Here is a 23,007-nt window from a genome sequence, read left to right as displayed (position 1 = left end):
CGAACGGACACACGTGTGGAAACACACTTTCTCAACGGGGATCGGAGCCACTTGCAACTCTGCAGAGTGTCTTTGTGGTCTTATGTCTGAGAAACCCTTCCAGCCCGACGGAGCTGAAACTTAAAACAAAGTGCAAAGTCTAATAATAACGCCGCCGTCGCTCCAAACCAGATGCAAACGTGTTAGTATTCATGGCCGTTGGAGACACACAGACCTGGGTTGGAGTTAAGATCCATGGGCTGCAGGGGAAGTCGTGCCCCCTTCTCAGCTGGAGGTCGAGGAAGCACAAGCCACGCTGTCGCTGCTGCCCGCCGGCCCCCCGGCGCCACTTCTTCATCTGTTCTCGTTCGGTGCCACGGACAGCTTTATCTCCTCCTGCTTCTGCTCACACACACTCCACACCACCGCTAACTGTCCCTCTGCCCCTTTGCTTTTCCTCCACCTTTATGTAACTCTTTTGCCAAAAAAAACGTAAATTCTTGTCAAGTCAACGGCAGGTCAATGTGACACACCGATCAGCAGCACTTAGACGGGGTCAGGCCGAGGCTAAGTCTGTCTGCCTCACAGGAAGCCGTTTCCCTGCTTCTGTCAAAGCAGCCCAAAGAACAGAGGAAGCATATTTTTTGACGTCGAAAAAGAAGTGTAGAAGGGAGCGAATGAAACGGAGACAGCGATCCGAAAGGCAAGATGGTCTCTGAAGGAAGTGAGAGGGGTGGGGTGGTGGTGGAGGAGGGGTGCGTCGTAAATCAAGCAGCCCTCCCCAAAGTGGGGACCTGTAAATCTGGAGAACGAAGAGCGGGCGCTCGGCCAAGTGACTCATCCAACGGCGCTCTATAAATACAGCGGCGCGGGGTCGACGAGGCTGCTGCTACCGGTGGCCAAGAAGCCCTGAGACACTGGCGGGGTTCTCCCTCTCCGAGGACCGTCTCTAATAGCTCTTATCGTTTGTTTTTTTCAATCTCAAAGGCGAACGCTACGCGTTGTTAGCTTACATCACATGGCAGAGAGCGGCCCCCCTTTGAAACCTGGGGGCTCGGCGGTTGATTAAATTTAAGGGGAGAGGGGAGACTTCTAAATATTTATCCAGACAGAAATCCGTTTACATACCGTTGGTCTGAACGTTGAAGTGTCCCCGAGCAGACAAACACAACTCCAGCAGAAGCTTCGCCGGAGGCTGAAACGTGACCTCGCCGAGACCCCGGCCTGTACGTGATACGTGTAAGGCCAGGGGTTCGGCACGGGGGTTAGAGCGGGAGGCTAACGGAGGACATCGCTATGTGACATGTCAAATACCGACCCCTCTCAATAAGGCTGTTATGTAAGCATCCTGTCCCGTCCCTCTCTGCCGCTTCAGACTGCATTTCCTCCGGAGGAGCTCTCTCGTGCACACATGGGAATAATAACGCACGAGAACGGAAGGAGGTCTGGAATTCCCTTCCAGGAGCGCCGATGAGAACGAGGCGGATATTTCAAACATCTACCACCTGCGTAGGCACACAGCTCATTGTTTGGACACGCCGGATTCCCCCGCACTCCTGCGTTCTGTCACGTACCTTTTTTTTTTCAATCACCACACGAGAGTCTGGTCGGATGTGTGTTTAAAACCACGTCATCAGGTTCTCAACATCTTTTGCAGTCCTTCACAGCTCGGATACAAAACCCATTTACCACCACCGGCTGCTAGTTCATCATCTTTTTTTTGTTATCTGACAGCTCGGTGAATACTTTGCAACGTTGCGCGTCCACTCATCCCACACCTTAAATGCTTTTGTGTTGTTATTGCAGCTGCCTTTTCCCTTTAAGTGGTTGATCAATCATTGGCTTCATGAAAAATGGGCTTCGTCTGAGTCGTTGCGTGAAGCTCTCCCACGGGCCTTCGCTGCCGCCGCTAAAATACGTAAACGGCACATTGTGTTGTTCCAGAGTCGCATGAGAGGACTGTAACCACCGATGAGATACTGACAACGTAGGAAGCCATCAATCATATTCACGTACTGTTGCAGAGTTGTACTCTCACAGTGTGTTCATGTGTAGACGTGAGGGGAAACTCATATATTGGGTTTAACATTATGGGTTGATATGCTTTCTTTCTGAGAGATGAGAAGAATGATACCATTCTGTCATATCTGACATATACACTTAGCATAAAGACTGGAAAGGGTCAGACTGCTGCAACAGAAGGTGTCAACGAGCTCCATAGCCTCGCTAGCTTTCAGCTAAAGTCTCTGGCCATCTTATGCTAAGCTAAGCTAACTGACTGCCAGCTGGAGCTTCATATGTATTTGACAGATATGAGAGTGGTATTAATCACCTCATTGGTCAAAATCTGGAAACATTCTTCTACTTCTGAGCATAATCCCCCAAAAAACGTCCTACTCGACGTTAGCCATCACACTCAGTATCTGATAACCCTAAAAGGACAATGTTTTCCACAAACGGCAGATTTCACCCTGCTGTCGCTGAGGTGAACGCTCTCCAGACCGCCTGCCTTAATGAGCGGCCTGTTCAATCCCACACAGAAGGGAGAATCCAACGCCTCCTCTCACAAAACCTCCAACAAGAATGTCCTTTCTGAGCGTTCGATGCCTGCTTATACAGTCCAGACTCCCACAGCACCTCCTGCAATGACACCTCGGGAAACACGGCCAGTGACCTTTTTCCTAATCCACAAAGCCACATGCAGTCAGCATTAGCAAACTCCCGAACCTTCCAACAACCCGTCCGTGGGTTAGAAGGATGTTGCCTCTGCTTTGAGAACCCAACAGGAGTCTGCATTGTGACTGTTGAATGATGTTTGACAGCCAGCCAGTTTCCTTTCCAGCACCTTGTCACAGCCTGCGATCTGTTTCCAGGACAAAATCCCCCAAATACTGTTGAGCTGCTCCTAAAAACCCTCTGTGACACTGAAGAATCTCTTCAATCATGACATATTTCATCAATGCCTGATCATGAACGCGTTTTCTATCAGCAACCTCTGCCAAGGAAATGTTCCCAGACTTCTTTTTTCCTCCTTTTTCTTCTGAATCATGCAGGTTTCTCTCCTTCTCAAACTGCTTCTTACACCTTCCAACATCTGTGATTCCCCAAGTCGGCGTTTCCCTGCCTCTGCAAAGGCTAACTGAACAACATCCTGCGTTCGCCTTCTGGGACACTGAGCGGTTTTCCAGAACTCGATAAGGAGAATATAAAAAATGATTGCCTATAGAATCTGCTCCCAAAACAGTCTTCTGCGTTGCCAAAAAGGCAAAAACAGCAACGTACCGATAAATGAAAAGTTACCAAAGTAAACCACACTGGAGCTAAATTAAAGCCAGGTGATCTGCAACATGATTGGAAATCAATGCCTGTACAGAAGAATGTACTGGTCTGGATCTGCTTGTGACACTTCATGGGAAAATCAGACTGAGTCATCCTCTGGGGCGATGAATCTGCTAAATTTCTACATTTCATGGCAATCGAATGCTTGTCGAGAGATTCCCCTAAAAAAACAACAAAAAAATAGGTTGTCAACCTGCAGGTGGCGCTAAATGGAAAGTTAAGTTTCCTGTAGCATCAACACAATGAACACAAACACTGAGATCCTCCCCGAGGGAGAAATGTCTAATGAAGCCGTCACAGGAGGAAGCGCCTCCGTTATTGGATTTACGATAAAAACTGTCATGTGTTGCTGTGTTTAGTTCCTCTCTGCTACTGTACCGTGTCCACTGTGTGAGACGACCCTCTGTCTTAACGCTGAATGCTCGGGATCATAAATCCAGAAACCAAGAGAACAACAACAGAGGATGTGAGGCTCAGAGGCCCCGTGTGAGAAATGTCAACAGCAGCAGCAACTCCTCCAGGAGGCCGAGTGCTGCCGCTGCGTCACAGACGGAGGCTTATCGGCTTTCTATGCATGCATGCAACATGCGTAAACATGTCTACACACACACACACACACACACACACACACACACACACACACAGGGGAGGAAACAAGAAGTTCACTTTCTGACCTTTGTGGAAATGTCACGTGACAAAGTGAAGTCTTGAGGACGAACAAATCGTGTCTCTCCAGCTTCTCCTGTTTTCACCAGTAACATCTATAAATGTTGCCGTTGCTTGATTGCTCCTGGATTTATGTTGCGTTTGGCGCTGCGTGTGCACTATCCAGCCGGCTGCTGATTGCATCGATACGTCAAAGAGGAAGCTTCGCGTCTGTACCCCGTGTGTCGGATTGATTTGATCAAACTTGTGCGTGGATTAATGGAGTGAATTGGCTGTCGGAGGTGGAGTTATTAACTGTATTCATTTATTACGGCAGGGCGGGGCTTTGTACCAGCAGCTCCTCGCAGATTGATGGCTGATTTATTATAAATATATTTTATTTGTTTCATCTTTGTTTTTTCTTTGCAGGATTTATCAATTTATATGACATGTGTTGGTTGTCTTTTATATCTTGTCCTAAATGCCTTTTAATGTCTTGTGTAAAGACATTTGAATTGCCTTGTTGTTGATATTTATATATTTATTATATAAAATGATCACACCTACACGTTTGAAAGAACATGCCTGCACTCTGAGAAACCAAAACACTGTAAATGCGTGAACGACAGGAAGTCAAAGATTTTGTGTTCAAACCAAAGTCAGCCTCGAAATAGAAACTTGCCTCTGAAGCCGTGAGTGTGTTGTGGGATTCAAATCGCCCCGAGGTCTTCCAGGCTGCACATAAACACCATTATAACATGAATAACGGGGGATGATACAAAAGACGGCTCTGTGGAGGCTCTGAAATCAACATGTTTACAGTGAAAGCTGTGAACCCTGAACCTCGCAGGGCACCGAAGCAGAAGTTATATGAGGGCGCCTATTTTAAATCCACCTCCATCCTGACACTGAAATGTCAGCAGCACTGATTAATATGTTTTCTCTACTACTCCACCGGGGGGCTCCCTTAAACCCCGACGCCTAGAGGGCTAATATTCTCACTGTGCTATTTATTACTACCCCCCAAACAAGTGGAGTAATTGTTTGGCTTATTAAATTGAGTTCACCCATCCATCTTCCCATCATCAACTCTGGTGCTTATATACACACCGGCGTATAAGAGACGCCTGGCTTCCCCATCATGAACAGCACACCTGTCATCACCCTCCAATAATAATCAGTCACTACTTCTTAATTATCACCCTATAGGTGAGATTAGCATGTTATCATGATAAAGCACATTCCTGGACTGATCTAGAATCCTGATTCACTCACACTCCGCCCGCTGATTCATATTTATTGTGATTATCATAACTCCATCACGCGGCGGGAATGAGACCTCCATCTCGGTGACGTACGACACTCATAAGTCACCGCAGAGGTCGCCGGGGTCGTATACGGCCGCCCATCACGCACACGTGTCACGATGACGATGGAGAGTTAATCGTGGAGGCGCTAAATCAAAGTAATTAAATGACAGGAAAGTGACTTTGTGTGGGCTCATTAACTGGTATCCATGATGAGGTTTGAGCTGTTGGCTGTGAAGAACTGCAATGAAACGAATGAAGCTTTTCAAAAAGTTTAAATAATTATAACAAAAAGAGAGAAGAAAGTGAAGCTCATTACTCAGTAAATGTTTCATAATACAACTATATTGTGTTCTGTTAAATTATTTCCCACTAAAATACCAAAACAGAGGTAATATAATATTCTGCAAAGCATTTGTAAATGATTTCCTTCTCCTGCTAAAATTAGATTAAATGTCAGTTTAAATCAATACTCACGTTACCCATTACTGTACATGTTTATAGGCATCAACTCACATCAAAAACTAAAATATTGCAGAATCCACGAAGGACGATTTTGTGACAATATATGAAGATTCTTTGTTTTATTCTCTGTAAAAGAAGATGAACATAAATAAAGGGTAATACCCCCCAGGACTGCAATGATTTATAAAACCACACGAGGGCAGTATAACCTTTATTTAGACACCATCAGGTCACTACAGAAGACATGACTTTACTTTGTAGAATAAGATGAAGCCAATTCAAATCTTCAGCTCTGATTAAGAGGAAGCTCTTCCGCTACGTATTCTAGTATTCGTGTTTGAGGCCGTCCACCTGCTCGGGGAAGCGTTATCCCGCCGTTCTCCCATGAATGAAGGGATGACGGCCTCTGGGTGATGAGAGTGGAAATATTCCCATGATTCATTGTGACTCGCTCTGGCCTGAGCAGCTCCTACCAACCAGGCTGAGACGGAGCCTGCAGGGCCGAGTGTGCTTATTAGGCCTCGGGGGATGGAGGAGCACACGGTTCCTCCATCAAACTCAGGGCAGGGAGCGTCTCCTGTGTTGATTCTTGTTTTATAGGATCGGGATGATTAAGCACAGTCGGGACCACGGGGACTGACATTTAGCTACAGGTGTTTAATGCAGCTCTGACAGGTAAATAAATACCGTCTCCTTTTGCAGATAAAAGCCGGGTTTCGCTCGCTGTGCTGTGGAGGCTCGTAAACCCAGATCCCCTCCGGCGCCCGGCGTTATCACACAGCTGTATTCAGATCATGCCTGACATTCTTTGGGAGGATTCGCCGACATCAGATAAAGCAGCGTGCTGATCCTGAGCAGCGGGATGTTCTGATTCCAGATATCCTATATGCACTGAGGGGAATCTGGTTTTGTTAGAGGCGTGTGTGAGATATCCTCTGGAGAAGCTGCTTCCCTGTGATCCCTCATACCAGAGTTTTGGAATATTTGCAGGTCATAATGTAATCCTCAAGCATGTGCATGAACAGAATTAACATGTAACGCCGTAAACAAACATTTTGAGGGATGTATTTGTGCTTTTTTGGGTTGTCGTTCCTCTTCTCTTCGGCTCGGGGGCCCATATGTGCGCTCGCACATGTCGGAGCAACGGAATAACTTCAAGTCTAATAGCGTGGGCGAGCGAGAAACAAAGGAGCCATTGTGTCTGTACCTGTGCATCCCAAATAAACCGGGATTCCAGTCTAAATATTGTCAATGTGGTGAATCCGCCCTCTGCCTCGGGGACTCTTTGTGTCGTTGTCGCTCGACAAAGAGACAAAGGCTAAGAGAGAAGAACGGAAAGAGCATTCAAGTTTGTTTTTTTGCTAATTTTGTTTGGTAACAAGTGAAACTTTCCAGAAAAGCTAAAAATACAGACTGGTGTTATAATCTGAGAGCACGGTCTCCGTGCACAGATGCTGCTATTCAAGCCCCTGGCAGTCACCCGATACCCGGTTCATGTTCAGACCTCACCAGCACCCCGAGGAGACAACAGACATCTCTGTACAACTCTGACTGCCCCCCCCCCCCCCCATCACATCCCGTCTGTCCGTCTGCCAGAATCCGTCCATGTGTCATGTTCACGGCCCCCATTTAGCCCAGTGGAATAAAAGTGTTGTGTTTTTCCTTTCGCTTCTCTGAGACTTCTTTATTTGCCGCCTCACAACGAGACATTTTCTTGTTTTCCATCAGTGCGAGGGGCGTTGGCGGATGCCAAAGAACGCCGCAAAAACAGTTGAGTAGCATTTGTGGTATTTTTGTCTTCGGGTCCGTCGAGTCCTCGTTTTAATTTTAACGAGCCACGGAGTGAACACGCTCGTATAAGACACATTTGAGTCCGTGCGGCGGCGTTTAAGGCCCTAACAAGCCCGAACTTTGATGGTAAGAAGAAGAAAAGTTTACTACGTGCGTTGTGGCGCGGAGTGAAGTGTGAGCACATGTGGGTAATCGGAGAAATCGTAGCAGTGAAATAAAGCGTGTTTACTGGAATTACTAAATAATACTAAGAACCGTATTTGGAATCTTGGAAACACCCATAAAACCAAAAGTTTGACGCTTTCACACTGTTTTTTTTGTGCAGATGAAACGATGAGATGTGTTAATCTGTGAGCTTTAGGGGTTTTTGTTACCTTTTGGATGGAGCCATGACAGCTGTTTCCAGACATTATGCTAAAAAAGGCTAAATTTACACACAAGAGTGGTATTTGTTCTTCTTATCTAACGAGGGAAGAACGCACACAAGCGTACTTCCTGAGAGTATTTCTTCTGAAATGAGACTTCAGTCACATCTGAAAGTCACTCAGGTGAAACCTTGAAATGAACAGCTGGGTTTCACAGCTAGACTCACTTCTTCTGGAGTAGCATACGATGGCTAATGTTAGCTGAGGGTAGCAAACAGTAGCTAGCTGACACTTTAGCATTTAGCCTCATATTTTACATATAAACTTAGATTCACCAAGTTACACAGTTTAATGAAGGAAGCCCAGGAAACAACACTTTGTTAGCAGAGGTGTCAAACAGATATTCTACTCAAGAAGAAGTGTTCAAAAAGAGGTAAAAGTAGAAGTACTGATTCAGCTTCTTTCCTCAAGTAAAAATGAAAAAGTACAGGCTCTGACATGTTCTCAAAGTATGAAGTAAAAGTATCCCTATGAAGGACATTTCTCCTGGCTGTTTATTTTGCAAGGCTGACTTATTCTTGCGTCATATTAATAAGAAAAAAATAATGAAAACTAAAGTAACACGTCTGTTTTGGAGAAGTACAGCTATTTAAAATTTTAGGGTTAGGGAGTAGAAGTACAAAATATATCTTGAGTAAAAGTACAGATACAAGCTATAGGAAGCTATAGGAATACATCTGTATGTATTCCCTAATGTAGTATATAGTATTGTACCTGTAACTGTCCTGTGTTAGCACATCCTTAAATGCATACAGTATATATACATAATATATGGTGCTATATTAACACATTATTAGACATAGCCTAGTATTACATCTCTGTAGCCTGGAAACAGGTAGAAGTACTGAATCACTGAGTGTAATCGTCTGATTTTCCATCCCTCCGTATCATACGGAGCGTTTAAGGTGAGAGGAACATGGCAGCTGGAAACATGGACATTCTGTTAGAAGAGCAAATACAGTGACTGGATTTCAAATTTCCTCTCCCCTCTTTTTTTTTTTTTTCATACAGTCCAGCAGGTGGAAACAGATGAAAACGGTTTGCAGCGGTGCAGACTGTGAACACTAAGCCTCGTAAGTCAGGAGAGAAATTGAAAAGCTGTCGATACGCCACAAAGCGTTCTGTAACCCGTTTCTGTTTTGCAGGGTATAAAACCGCGGCAGCACCTTGAAAAGGAGGAAATGAAACTGAGACCCAGAGGGGGCACGATGAGCGGGCCAGGCATGTGATTGATTCCTTTACTGTCTTGACCGCAAAAATACAAAACGGTATATAGAAATAGGACTCGGGTGACGTGGCACAGCCTTAAAGAATGTTTCATCATCTTCACTTTTCCCGAGAAAAGATGACTGCTGAGTTGGCTGAGCGTAGAAAACTCTGGAGGGCACACAAAAAAAAGAGAAGTGAAAATAAAACTTCCCTTTTTACAAAATTGCTTTATGTAGTCAAGCGTTGACTAAATTCAAAAGCATAATTGATTATTTGGGCCACATGCATGCATGGTCGGAATCAAATGATCTGACGTTTTGATCATCAGCTGTGCCTTTGAGCAACACTGATGATGAAAATAAAACCTCAGGATGTATTCCACACAAGCATACGGAAACGTCCCTGCTGTGTTGTTTCTCCGTGAGAACAATTAATCACAAGTTGACAAGTTGACTTGACCTGGAGGTGCATGAGATGATCTCTGCAGGGATCTGTTCATCCTGAAATATACGAAAAGAAACTGCAAGGTCATTCGTGTCCAAACTAACAAAAACACCACGGAGAGTCTCTGGAGCGAACCTGTGACACACCTGGAATATTCATCTGTCAGTCCTGGCCAACTGCCCGGATGGCTTATTTAATTTTTGGCTCCGACTCAGCCCTTTAATTGACTCTCTACCGACAAATGTCACTCGGCTTGTGAGCGTCCAGTGTGAGAGAGAATGTCTCTGCAACGAGAGACACTGTCGCGGACGCACTCCAGGGAATAAGATAAAGATAAATATAATGCATCCACACATCCGGTAGATGTTTGCTGCTCTCCGCTGCTGCTGTGTCTTTTAGCAGCTGTCTCCGTGTCCCCAGTGGGCCGACGTGTGTTTTTAAATATCTATTCCATAGACTCACATTCCTGGCATCGCTCCGCCTGGGAAAATACCCCGCGCTTCCTTTGTGTTGGATTGGACCGTGTTTCCATAGAGTCGCCTGGCGTCTGTGCATGTGTTCTTCTAAATGAGTGTGTGTGTGTGTGTGTGTGTGTGTGTGTGTGTGTGTGTGTGTGTGTGTGTGTGTGTGTGTGTGTGGTCAGTGGTTTCAGTCAGTTTCTGAACCAAAAGGAAATAGTTCTGGGAAGCTGTTGTGGAGAGTTCAGGTGCGTTTGGACGAGATGATCGACACCACTCTCACATCTGTCCATTAAGGCCAGAAGCCAGTTAGCTTAGCTTAGCTTAGCTTAGCGCAAAGGTAATAAACAGGGGTTAAAAAAAAAGAGGTTTTTTTTTTTACATTTGTATGGATTTTGCAAACAGAGATGGTGATGCAGATTTCGTTTTTTTTTTTTTTTTTGGTACATAATCTGGCTAGTTATCTCCCCTACTTTCAGCCTTTAAGCTAAGCTAAGCTAAGATAAACAGCTACTGGCTTAAGCTTCGTATTTAGCGTGCAGATAGTATCAAACTTTTCACTCAACTCTCGCCAAGAAAAGAAATGAGCATTTTTTCCTCAAAAACATTCCTCTAAATCACGATAACTGTCAAAGTCCAATATGTGGCACCACCATTGAGACACGTATGACATCAGACAGTTCACCCAAATGTTGGCTGCAGACAGGAGTGAACCGCATGTTCATTTGGTCCTCAGTGAGAGAAGAAAACAAGCGCTCCCATCTTTTCCTACCTGCAACGACCTCGAAGAGAAACTTCCCCCCTTCATCCCCGCTGCTCGGATGCTCCGTGACCTTGTTTCCAGGCAGGAAAATGGCTCCCTGTGGAGAAAAAAGAACGGACTGAGCGGGTGGAAGATCCCAATGTTTATGTTCAATTATTTAGGGCTAAACGCTGACTCACTGTCTCTCCTTTACTACAGTAAATCTGGTTATTTCCATAAACGTCAAGTCAGAAATACATGCAGATACAACAACCTTTATTTTCTCCGATGTGTTTATGTAATAATTGTTTTTACATTATCGCAGGAGAAAGTGACGTGAGATTTCTGCATCGTCATGTGTACGAGCATCTCCACCCCATGCTTCATGTCATGATTGTGTGACACCCGAGGCCAAAGATCCTCCGCTTTAAATAGCAGGTGCATCAGCATCAGCTTTTTTCCCAGAGTCAACCTCTCAATAACCTTACCGCCGAGACTTCCTGTCTGCGTATCTGGTCTTCTCGGAGCGTCGCGGCAGATCTGACACACTCATTGGCTGCACCAGAAATACCGTGACCAATGGCAACACGGGCTGTTTTAGATATTTACCTCTACTGTATCTCAGTGAGAGTCTGCTGAGGCATCGGTTTGTGTTTGGGGGTCGTATTAGAGTACTTTTCCTTCCCTCCACATCAGAAATCACTCCTTTATTTCACAGCTATGGTATTTACCTTAAAAGTTCATTCGCTGATTAATATTTCACTTACAAAACTCATGAAATATGATTCATTGCTGTTGATTTAATCACCCAAAAGGATCGAATGCAGTTTAAAGTACCTCCAGCTGTGGCATTAAAGTGCTGCTCACATGTTAATGCATCAGTAATAATGACGCACTAATTTATTAAACATGTAAAACTAATGAGTACTTTAATATATTTCATAATACTTCTGTATTTTGCTATATCTGCTTTTGCTACAGGCATATTTGCTCCTTATAATAGAAATAAACAAAAATGAATTTATTGTTAAATGCATTTTATTTAAGTTTAAGCCAATAACTCTCTGATTTCAAATGTGAGTATTTGGTTGTTTTATAAGTATTCTCACAAACTGAACATGTTTAGGTTTTAGCAAAGAAACAGTTTTAGTTGGAAAAAGTTACTGTTTGATTGGTTGATAATGAAACTAATCATAGTTGCAACCTTACTGAAGTAAAGGATCTGACTATTACTGGCTACAGATCTAAACTGGGTTCACCTCACCGGGTAACGTTAGAATTAAACGTATTTCCGAGCATGAATCCTTGGAGAATCCTGGAGCAGTCACTGACTTGACTATGTAAATCATATAAATGTATAAAAGAATCAGAAACAGCTGCAGGTCGACCCTTGATGCAACCAAACGGTGACTTTTCACCTGATGAACAACTCGGCCATCAGCGCCGCGATGCAGCATCTGATAGTCATTATAGTGCCCCCTATATCTGACTCAGTGTTAACGCAGACAAGATGTGCATCGGTGACAGAGGAGAGAGAGAGAGAGCTCTTTAATGAGCCGTAACTGTGACAACCAGGAAGTAGAAACCCTACCTGAAGCCCCCGGGATGGAGCCCTTTGAAGGGGGTTATAAAGACGGGACAGACATGTTGCGAACCGGAGCAACGTTCCTTTGATGTGACTGTCGGCACGACAACCAGCTCAGCTTCAGTATCTTGGGATTAATAGCTCCTCTAAGGAGGTTTTTATCAGGGAACACAGATCTTTTTGTCACGTATTGAATTCCAGGGAAACAGGAGATGACTTGAATGGATCGTGTGTGTGTGTGTGTGTGTGTGTGTGTGTGTGTGTGTGTGTGTGTGTGTGTGTGTGTGTGTGTGTGTGTGGGTGAGAGAGACGTCAGAGATGTGTGTACTGAAAGAAGAAAAGGACCTGGGTAATCCCTCCGTACTGTAAAGCCACAACACTGTGATGTTCCTCCCCTCGCGTACCGACATCCTCCCTGGTGGTCCGTCGTTTGCTGCAGACAAACCCGACCACAGACTGGAGGAAGATTTACCAAGCAGCGAGTACGGTAGCCCGGCCCAACCCAAAACTCTGCATTTTTATATCGTCATTAGCGAGGATGAGGTCATTGTTTGGAGACCACGCAATGACGCGCGCCCACTTATCTGAAACCAGAAGGCTCCAACAGCCAAAATGGGACGTAGAACCCGACAGCAGGAGGTTCAGGGTTTTGTTAAGCAGCAGCTCGGCCAGGATGTTTCCTCAGGTCGTGTCCAAATGAAATCAAATTCGGAGTGCTTTCTCAGACTGCAAGCAAATACCAGAATGCTGAGTGTGACTCCAGCACACCGCGGCAATTAAATCCAAACATGACGCCTGTTTTCAGTCGTAAACCAGACGTTCTTACCCGTTTGTTTGGAGTGTATTGACAGTTATAGGGTGATTGTGATAGTCGGGCCTCGTTGTTCCCCGTTGCTTCATTAATTACCCTGTAGGTCAGATTGACTTTGGAAGAGACAGTGGGGACCGGTGAGGCGAAAGGCTTCTTTTAATGCATAAATAATAGCATTAAAATTGTGCCCTAAGAAGATGGGCTCATGGGATTTTAGCAGCTGGTTTGGTCAACTGGCAAGTTGCTTCAAGAGTTGATCTAATCTACATTCTTCACCTTCAGTTGTGACGTCTGTAAAACTCAAGTTTACAGACATCATCGTTCATTTGGAGCGTCGTTTCTGACCTCGCTCTCCTTTTAGCTCCGTTTTTGGTCTCCACCAACTCCTGAAGGAAAAGTCTTTTACCTTTACCAGCTTTTTTTTTTTTTACAGTGAGCAGGGAGACCAGACATGCACCATACATTTAGTTGTGTGATCCATTGCTAATGCATAAAATATTGATCATCACTGGGGACTCTAACATATAGGCCTAGTGAAGAAATGAATCAAGCGAGACGTTTAGGTCGAGACGTTACCTTGGTTCGCTAAATAATGAGCCGGGTTGACGAATAACTGTTAATGATACAGGATGCATGTCTCGATAATGAAATGCAGAGCGATGTGTTGTGGGCCAGAAATTGATTGGGAAACAGATAAATGGTCACACTGAAGTCAACTAAGCAGAAGTTATTGGTGTAACAGGTCATTTAAGTGCTCATTAAACCTTGGCTGCTTGATCTGCAGCCCTTTCATGCTGTTCCCCGGCGTCAGTGACCTCTCAGACACAGGAAGTCAAACTCAGTGGGACACCCGGAGACGTTACATATAACTAATATACTATACTATATATATAACTGTCTGTCTGTGTGTCTATTCTCTCTCGCTATACAAAACTTTTGCTCTATAAGACCCGTCTTTTCAAGAGTTACTATGGGTTTTTCCGCTCTGATTGCTTCACTGAGTCCATCAATCCGATAAGCGTCATCGTTATATTTCACAGTTATAAAACAGGTAGCTCTGCTCCTCAGCTCTGACTGGCTGAACCTTGTACAAAAGAGCCGCAGTAAAACACTCAGCGAACCCACGTAATATTCACCAGAAATATTAAAATGCCATTAGAACGCAATGGGATGGCAAAAAAAAAAGAGGAGTTCTCCATACATTTTTATCGTCTTGCTGGATTAACGGCGAGCGAGGCGATAAATGGTATAAGAAAACGAGGATGTAACCATCGAGCAGAGTATGTGAGAGTAAAAGGAAGTGGCAGGGACGTTTATTTAAGGTGATGAACTACTATTTAGTCTTTTTCCTGGTGTTTCTTTTATATAAATGAAGATTAAGATCACATAATCTCTGTCAAAAAAACACGACTGTGTGATGTTTAATCAAATCTGGGACCACTGGATCTTCTCTGACTCGCACAGCAAATCAATCAAACAACAAGATCCCTGAAAAAGAAAACAAGCAGTGATTTACATGCAAGCAGTGTCAGTGTGTTATCTGCATGCAAAAAGAGTTTCACAGAAAAGCCTCTGCCCTAATCTGAGTTTTCTCAGATCCTGAAATGTATTCAAAGATAAGATAGGGAAGGTTTTCTCTCCAAAGCAAATACTGTGACTTCTTATAATAAATATATAAATAGAATGATAGAGATCCACAGTCTTCTGTAAAAATGTAAAACCTCACGAGAAAAAGACACATGTCGACATGATTCAAGCCACCATTGATGTACGTCATGGTTTAATCTGTGACCTGAAATGTGTTTTAAATCAGAAATACTGCGATAGTCGATGATTATTCAGTAATATGGAGGTTTGTGCGTCTGCATACGTTTATCTAAAGCATAACATATAATGTACAAATACTGAGGTTTGCATGTTTCCTGTGAAATGAGTTTCTAGCTTATTCAGCTGAACTGCCAGCCGTTTGTTCACCTTTAAAACTGGAGCACAGCTGCAGGAGGCGGGAGGCAGATTCAAATGAGTTTTTTTTAAGTTTGTTCAGCTGGACCTTCAGTGACAGTATCAGTCCCACCTTTTTAAAACTAGAGCACAGCTGCAGCGAGTGCAGAACACGGGTGAAACCACATTCCTGTCCATTAGCTGCCCCCCCCCCCCCCCACTGCAGCGTGGTGGTTGAGTCCCGTACTGTTTGTGTGTGACATCTGAAAAGCAGACTGCCTGGAGTCTACGATGACAAACATCCCCAGGATTTGAAGATAACGGGCTACCGAGTAGAATAAAGCCTTGACACACACAGTATTTATCAAGTCATGTCAAGTCACTTTTATATTTATAGCACACTTAACAAACAACAGCATTTGACACAAAGTCCTTCCCAGTAAAAAGAATTCTGGTGGAAAAATAGAATAAAAGGGGATTAGAAATGCAAATCTGATAAATTTAGTTTAAGGGAGGAGATCTAAATCAAATGATTCAACGTGCATTTTTCCAGGTACCTTGTCATAAACCGGAGTGTTGGTCAAGGTGAATATCTGTGTACAAAACCGTTAGTTATTACACCATTTTTGCAAAATGTTGTAGCTTTTAATAAAAAAAAAAGTCACGTTGTCGTCGACAAAGCAAAACACGGACGCAACAAAATCCCAGAGAGCAGCCGCTGTCATTTTGTACGGCACTTTGTATCAGGAGAGAACAACATAGTCGGTCATTGCATGTGATCTCTTTGCATAAGCGATGTCGTTAAAACGCTGAGGCTTTATGATCCAGATCCACATTTGCATCAGTGTGACAGGCAGCCTATTGCCCTGCAGCAACCCGATGCTGCTCTCCGCTCAGGGCGTCTGAGAGGACACAGTGGAATGGATTATAGGGCATCAGCTGATGCTGCTGAGTCCATATTTTGCCTGACAGGTCACTTGCGTTGCTGACAGGTCAGCGACTCGGCTGCCACACTAAATAATAAGCAGCTCGTTCCTTTAAAAAGTCTCCGTTAGCTTGTGCGAAGAATCCTGATGCGATTCCACCAGCTTCATACGCATCGCTGTAGAAATGTGCTCCTCCACGCCACCTGTGCATACCTGAGACGTTAAAGCACTACCTGAAGGTATCGGGGGACGGAGAACGCTCTCTGAAAACTGAACTTGCAGGAACTTGTTGCAGGTCCAGTGAGAGTTCCCATCCATCAATACGGAGCTCATTAGACAGTCAGCCTCCAAACAGCACTATTAGGAATACTGACAGCCAGAACTGCCTTATGATTCATTTCACTGTGCTCTTTCTGCTACAGAAGCTCCTTAATGTTATTGTGTGTCTTCAACAGGGGGTCCGGGACCCCTAGGGGGTCCGCTGTGTTACAGCAGAGGGTCCCCGAAATGACTTTTCCTCTTCCAAAATGTTAAATATCTCCAAAAATACACATTACCATGAATGCAACGTCTAATAAGAAAATAAGAATGGTAATTGTTGTGTTAATGTGAAATGACAACATAGAATTTAGAATTACAATATATTCTATAATTATAAATGACCTTTATACAAGGCACTAATAGGCTGCACTACACATTATTATTGGCCGGTTTAATAAGCAACACAATTATAGGATGTAATAGGGGGTCTCTATCAGCCTGGGGGTCCTCGGCCTGACAAACGTTGAAGACCCTGGTCTATAATGTTATAATAACATTGGGCTTTTAGTGCGTCACTCATGCTGCTTACTGACCCCGACCTTTGGCCACCTTTGACCCCGCCCATGTGCCTTTACTGTGACGCTTGCACGTGAAGTTTGTGTTTCGGACACACATGTTTTCTGTGAAACAGAAGGTGATGTCGTTCGGTGACGTACACAACGAGGGGTGTTTTCTTACCCTCCCCGTTATCGCCCGCATTCCTGCGACCGTCGAGTCCGATCACGCCCGGGTGTGATGTGACTCGCCCCCCGAGACCGTCACGCCACGCAAGTCCACATGCAGTCAAGCATCCAGGCAAAGTCACACATATGAAGCTGCAGCAGCTCCAACAAATGGGACGGAGTTAAAGTTGAACAGCAGCGAGAGGCCACAGTCGTACAATATGAATAATTACAGAACCGCAACGGCATTTTATGTGCAACAGTTAAATGCCAAGGTCAAACGCTCTGCAGCTCTTTCAGGCAAAACAAAGGATTTCCAGTGTATTATTGCACCGCTGCATCACTGATTTAATGCCGTTTCCCATTAAAGTACTTTTCTTCAGATCATTTTGTCCGAGTTCAGGCGCGGCTGTGAATATTAATCCGCCGACTTGTAAGACTTTTGTTGTGGCGAGAATCCTAACAACCTAATTACATTTTTCATTTCTCCCCCACATGATAATAGAATAAAATGGGCTCAATGTATTCGTTCAGGATTCTCTCATTCATTCATAACGCCACTGACTTTCCCTCGAATACAGATTCAGTGCTAAGTGGTTTAAATTACAATAATCGTGCCGTTTCCTTCCGGATGAAAGCCGTCTTTGTTTACGGCCAGATGAAATCTGAGTGTGTGTGTGTGTGTGTGTGTGTGTGTGTGTGTGTGTGTGTGTGTGTGTGTGTGTGTGTGTGTGAGTGCATGCATTCTTGTGCGTTGCATACATCTCCATGGGCGAGTAAGGGCAGGCAGACGGCATGTTGACGCTAAGCCCACACGTGCCGTACCCTGCGAATGCTTCTCCGTGACCTTTCACCTCCGTCTGACTCCCGATTCTTCAGATTCCACGCGTCGCTCGGAGAGGCTTGGCCCGACCGTAGGTGGACACGACATATGGAAAATAATAATACGACTCTGTCTGACGCCGCTATGCACAGAACGCCAGAAGTCTTCTGAGCCGCAGCGTTTGAAAAGAAGATCTGGTTTCATTTGACTTACATTCGTAACACTGGAAGTAATAAGTAAAGTATAAAATATTACTGCTTTTTAACTGAGTAATAAGTGTGTGTGTGTGTGTGTGTGTGTGTGTGGGGGGGGTTAAAGAAAATGTGGCTTCTGGGTTTCCATCGGCAACAGAGAAGGGCAGATGTTGCCCCTCCCGCTGAGGAAGCAGCAATTAGGCTAACGTGACAGGTAACAAATGGAGACTTCGCCGCACGTGAGAGGATTAATTAATAGCCGCTCTATAAATGTCTCCACGCTCCCACATTTGTGTGGTTCAAGGCGGCGAGACTCGACTCAGGAGCTCTGACTCGCTGCCCTGATGTTGAGCAATCGGAGGCCAGGAGCAACCCTCACATTTACTCCGTCTTTCAGGACGTCAGAAGAGTTTGAGGGCGTTGTGTTTGTGCCGTATCCACGCCGCGCCGCTTCGGAGGTCAAAAAGATTTAAGGGCTTTGAACGCTCTGCTCTGCGCCTGACCTACTTTTAAAGAAATTTCCCATCCTCGGCAAAAGTAACAGTTCTAGGTATGAAATGCACGTTGCTTTCGTTTCAGAGTACAAAACATCAAAGAGGCGTATAGGGAAGATGGCACGAATATTTAAAAGGCAAACAAATTGTTTCCTGACAGCGTCTGGAAATTATTATGAAAAACTTTTTGCATCATCCCTCAGGATATATTCATTTATTCACAGTGTTGCCGTTTTAAGGAACCAGAGCTCCCCAGAAATAGCAGTGAGGAGTGTCTCCTCTCCCTTTGGACCTGGCCGGTGGCCCAAACCTGCAGGTCTGCAGCTTTAACCTTCACAGACTTCTGCTGTTGGTCTGGCTTGGGTTTGGCTGAGCTGAGCTGAGCATGCTGGGAAATCAGCCAGAAACAGATGTGTGGGTAGAGGAGCAGAATGAAGATTTCAATTGTGCTCAAGTTCCCTCTTGGAAAAAGAGGATATTGTTTGGGTGAATAGATATAAGGAATGGTTGTGGTCCTTTGTGTATTTTTGTGTGCAGACAAAGAACAGATCATCTGGTGCGAAATAACTACATGCAGGCCGATCTCGTAGCCTAAGCTAGTGATCATCTCATGGCTGTCGCTTCATATTTAACTGAATTAACGTTGTATCAACCTAATGTGACGCTTGGTAAGAAAGTGAATAAGCCTTCCCCACCAAAACAATGTTGAACTACTCCTTTAATATCCTCCCTGACACGCAATCCCAGCACACTGATCTGTGAACAGAGCCAACGTCAGTGATTCACTGCTTCCAAGACAGTTTGTTTTTATATTTATTAAAAACACGCAGTGCCTTGTGAAATTCATCTTTCATCCCGTCTCTTCCTCCACATGTCTGAGGTTTTTCTTTGTGATGAGAACGTCCGTCTGCCTCTTTGTTCGGCCCACACATGCTCAGTGAGAGAGGTTGCCTGGCTACAGTAACGCTGGCGACGGCCTTATTGTCTGCATCCCTCACTGTCTCCTCTTCTTCCTCCTCAGTGACAACAAGCTCACAAAAGTCAAAACAGCTGTACTTTTTCTTTGTGTTTTGAGCTTCGTGGTATAATTATGATGATAACACGCAAGAAAGTCCAACAACTTTCACCCAGGAGACCGCTGTTATATGTTTTATATTATAATATATATATAGTTTGCTTGTTCCCTAATGTTTCATAAGAAAGGGACCTAAAATAATTGATTGGTTGATTGACCTTTACTGGAATCACCTTCAGTGTTTATCCACAGTGGGTTGCTGCTCCAGGGGATCAACGTCTCTGTGAAGGAAACGTGGACATGCAGCCAAGAGGAGGACGGACTCCCGTCCCTCGACGTCTCTTCTAGCATGTTCTCCATCTATTAAACTGGACTTTCTAGCATAACGAGAGTGGAGTGCTGCATTGATGCTCCAGCTTGATCAGCTCAAAGGAGATTAAGTTGATTTGTTGATTCAGCTGTACAACAGCACGTAGTTGCATCACAGCCCAAACTTGTTTTTGTATAATTTCCATTTACTTAGTTCTGGTATTTGATTATGCACAATGGATTAATATGAATAATTTGTGTGAATGTTCCATGATGTACGTTCCTGCATGATTAAAGGACTATTATTATTATTTTGTTGTGAGTTTGCAAGCCTTACCAGGACTTTGGTCTCCTCCTCGTCTTTGTAGTAGTGGAGCTGGTCCCCTCGCAGAACAAACCAGCGGCTGTGCCACGTTTTCACAAAACCTCCTTGCTTCCGGAGCCACCCACACCTGACGACGCTCGGCCGGCCCGGCTTCTGGGCCTCTGTGCCGGCCTGGCCTCTCTGGGACACGCACTGCTCGTCCATTGGCAGCAACTCTAATCTGTAAAAAAATAAAATAAAAATCTGTTTGCATTCAAGTTCCAAGCAGGCAAAATGTGAAGAATAAGAAACAACACAAGCATTTCCAACAGAAATTGTTTTTAATTCACAATATTCTGCAGGATTTTCCAGGTCAATTTTTTTTTGGGATGAACGTTTCAAAGGGATGTTGGGATCCTGCAGCGTTATGGAACATGAGCGTCGAGTGCAGGAGGGGAACGTGTGGGAGGAGGGATTCACAACCCGATAACAAGACCACGGGCCAAACCTCCAATCTCTTTGATCGAGTGTCGCCCACCTCAAGTCTTTCTCTTGTCTCACAGTCTCTTTTAACCTGTTTTGAAGTTTTCATACGACAGAATCTTTCATTTTTCAAGTGATGAAATCTGATTTTGAGTCTGTATCGTATAGATAAATGTATAGTTATGCTAAAGCAACCAAAAGGAATTGTTAAAAGGGAGTTCTTACGCTCATTTTCAGCTTCATACTTAAACTTCATATTGTAGATGCCTTTGATATCTGGTTGTGACTGTTATTCATAATTCCACGTCAGACTGCAACACATTGCATATCAGCAGTTACTCCTCTTTAATGCTAATTAGCAAACATGCTAACACTCCAAGCTAAGCTAGTGAACCACATACCACATTACACTTGCTTAGCATCAGCTGGTTGGCCTTGCCATAATGAGCATGTTAGCATGCTGGCATTAGCATGTAGCTTCAGTGCAGCTTCAGAGACACTTGTTAAGGCATGGTTAGCCTGCAGTAAGCCTACTGCAGGCTAACCATGCCAGTCAGTAACTTATATGGGAGGTTGACCGTGACCCTGTTAAGAAAAGAGTGGTCCTTTTAACAACTAGCCCTAAAGTGACTTCATACAATACAGACAAATCGGCTCTAAAACCTCCGATCATGACAGTCATAAACATGCGTGAGTTAAAGCTCAGCATTATTCAGCGATACATGCTACCGCCGCTAACAGGCTGCTGCTATCGGCTGAAAGCGTTGCCATGTTGTCGGTGAGCTCTGGCTGAGCTCGCCTTGGTGCGGGTCCAACCGGCCCACAGGTCCAGATGAGGACCAGATGAGGACCAGATGCAGCCCAGCAGTGTTCCAGGCAGCAGCAGGGCAAGTGCAGCAGGGCTGTCGTTGTGATTTCAAGAAAACCTTCTCCAGCTCCGTACACACACAAACACACACACACACACACACACACACACGCACACACACGCACACACACACACACACACAGTCCAAGTCCAAGTAAACGTGTCCTGCACGCACAAACACGATAAAAATAGTCGCTTTTCATTGGTTTTGCATTACGGAGACCATAACCTACTTATTATGTTTTGTACCATCTCTACGTCTTCTATGCTCCGCTTTCATGCTGGATCTGTGTGTGTGTGTGTGTGTGTGTGTGTGTGTGTGTGTGTGTGTGTGTGACGGGAATGGGAAGTTCTCTCAAATTCAACAGCGGTGAAAGCTATCATCTGAGCTACGGAAACATTCTTCATTTTGTGGGAACACTTATATAACTAGTGTTGGAGGGAATAACCATCTCTGTGTACCTGCTACACACTTAATTGTCATGGCTTCAACACACACACACACACACACACACACACACACACACACACACCCATCTGTTGATAGAGTCACCTGCTGTGCTGCCAGTCTGCTGCCACGACCCCTTTTACAATTTCATGGCTGGTGCACAGGGCCTCGTTAGCAGCACAGGTGGGACCCGGCCTGTGCTGCTGGCGAGATGAAATGGTGAATAACTTGGAGCTACCTGGGAGAAGAAACACTATTTAAAAATGGACGTCACGCTGCCGGTCCAAGTCGGTGGAAATAAATGGGCCACACAATCATTACCGAATCTATAAATCAACAGATACACGGAAAGATACGAGGAGAAAAGTTAGCGGGTTTTTTATTCCTAGCAACGGTGTGATGAATTGTGACCTTTTAGAGAGTTTGAATTTTTATGTTCCCGCTAAAAGCCGGTTTGTGGGTTCAAGCAGAAATATCTGAGGTGATCTCGGGGGAAATGATGTGTTAACAACAGCAGTCAAGTAATGAATCCTATTTTATGGACAATAGGAAGATGAACTTTTGTTCCTCCACTTGGAACGACTCGGCAAGAATTGGTTTGCCATTAAATTTCCTACAGATGGCGTTTCCTCTGGCGCCACCGAGACGTTACAACATACAGATTAAAACTTATTTCAGCCTGAAGTCTGCTGATGAAATGAAGGAGCTTGAAAGGAAATCTCACTAGTTTGCAGAGCACTTTGCATATGCATTCGAGTCATATGGATTGTACTTTTTGCACCAGAACACATTCATGCCTTTGCAGGTTGACGACTCTCTTGTTGTCCTTGTGCAATTATAACTGTATATAAATATAACATTCTGCATGGAATTCAATATTTATTATATAAGTAGTGTGCTAAAGGCCGTCATTTAGAAGCTAAATTGTAACTAAATTATAATATTATGTGATGAGGAATCCCCTCAACATTCATGAAAACTGTTATATAAATATGCCCTATAATATAACACCATTTGTA

The 23,007-nt window shown here is 44.4% G+C and overlaps 2 protein-coding genes across 3 annotated transcripts in view; one reads left to right on the top strand and one right to left on the bottom strand.

The window, feature by feature from the left end:
- mapk10 (mitogen-activated protein kinase 10) overlaps positions 1-2,370 on the top strand; it is a 50,465-nt gene extending 48,095 nt beyond the window's left edge. Inside the window, exon 15 of the mRNA XM_084034999.1 lies at positions 2,358-2,370. The gene's annotated coding sequence lies outside the window, so the exon portion shown is untranslated. The remainder of the gene's footprint in view (positions 1-2,357) is intronic.
- Positions 1-23,007, bottom strand: part of arhgap24 (Rho GTPase activating protein 24) — a 47,477-nt gene that overhangs the window by 19,269 nt on the left and 5,201 nt on the right. The window contains exons 2-3 of one of the 2 annotated variants that reach the window (XM_084034994.1): positions 20,223-20,430; positions 10,835-10,922 (exon numbers count right to left, since the gene is read on the bottom strand). In XM_084034994.1, the coding sequence (XP_083891120.1) occupies positions 10,835-10,922; positions 20,223-20,414 (280 nt within the window). In that variant the 5' untranslated portion in view covers positions 20,415-20,430. Of the gene's footprint in view, positions 1-214; positions 691-10,834; positions 10,923-20,222; positions 20,431-23,007 lie in introns of those variants that run through there. The other variant, XM_084034995.1, reaches the window with a different exon arrangement.

This window comes from Eutrigla gurnardus (assembly GCF_963514095.1).
Source record: "Eutrigla gurnardus genome assembly, chromosome: 19".
In the NCBI taxonomy this organism is placed as follows: domain Eukaryota; kingdom Metazoa; phylum Chordata; class Actinopteri; order Perciformes; family Triglidae; genus Eutrigla; species Eutrigla gurnardus.
This window is presented reverse-complemented; position numbering and strand designations above follow the sequence as displayed.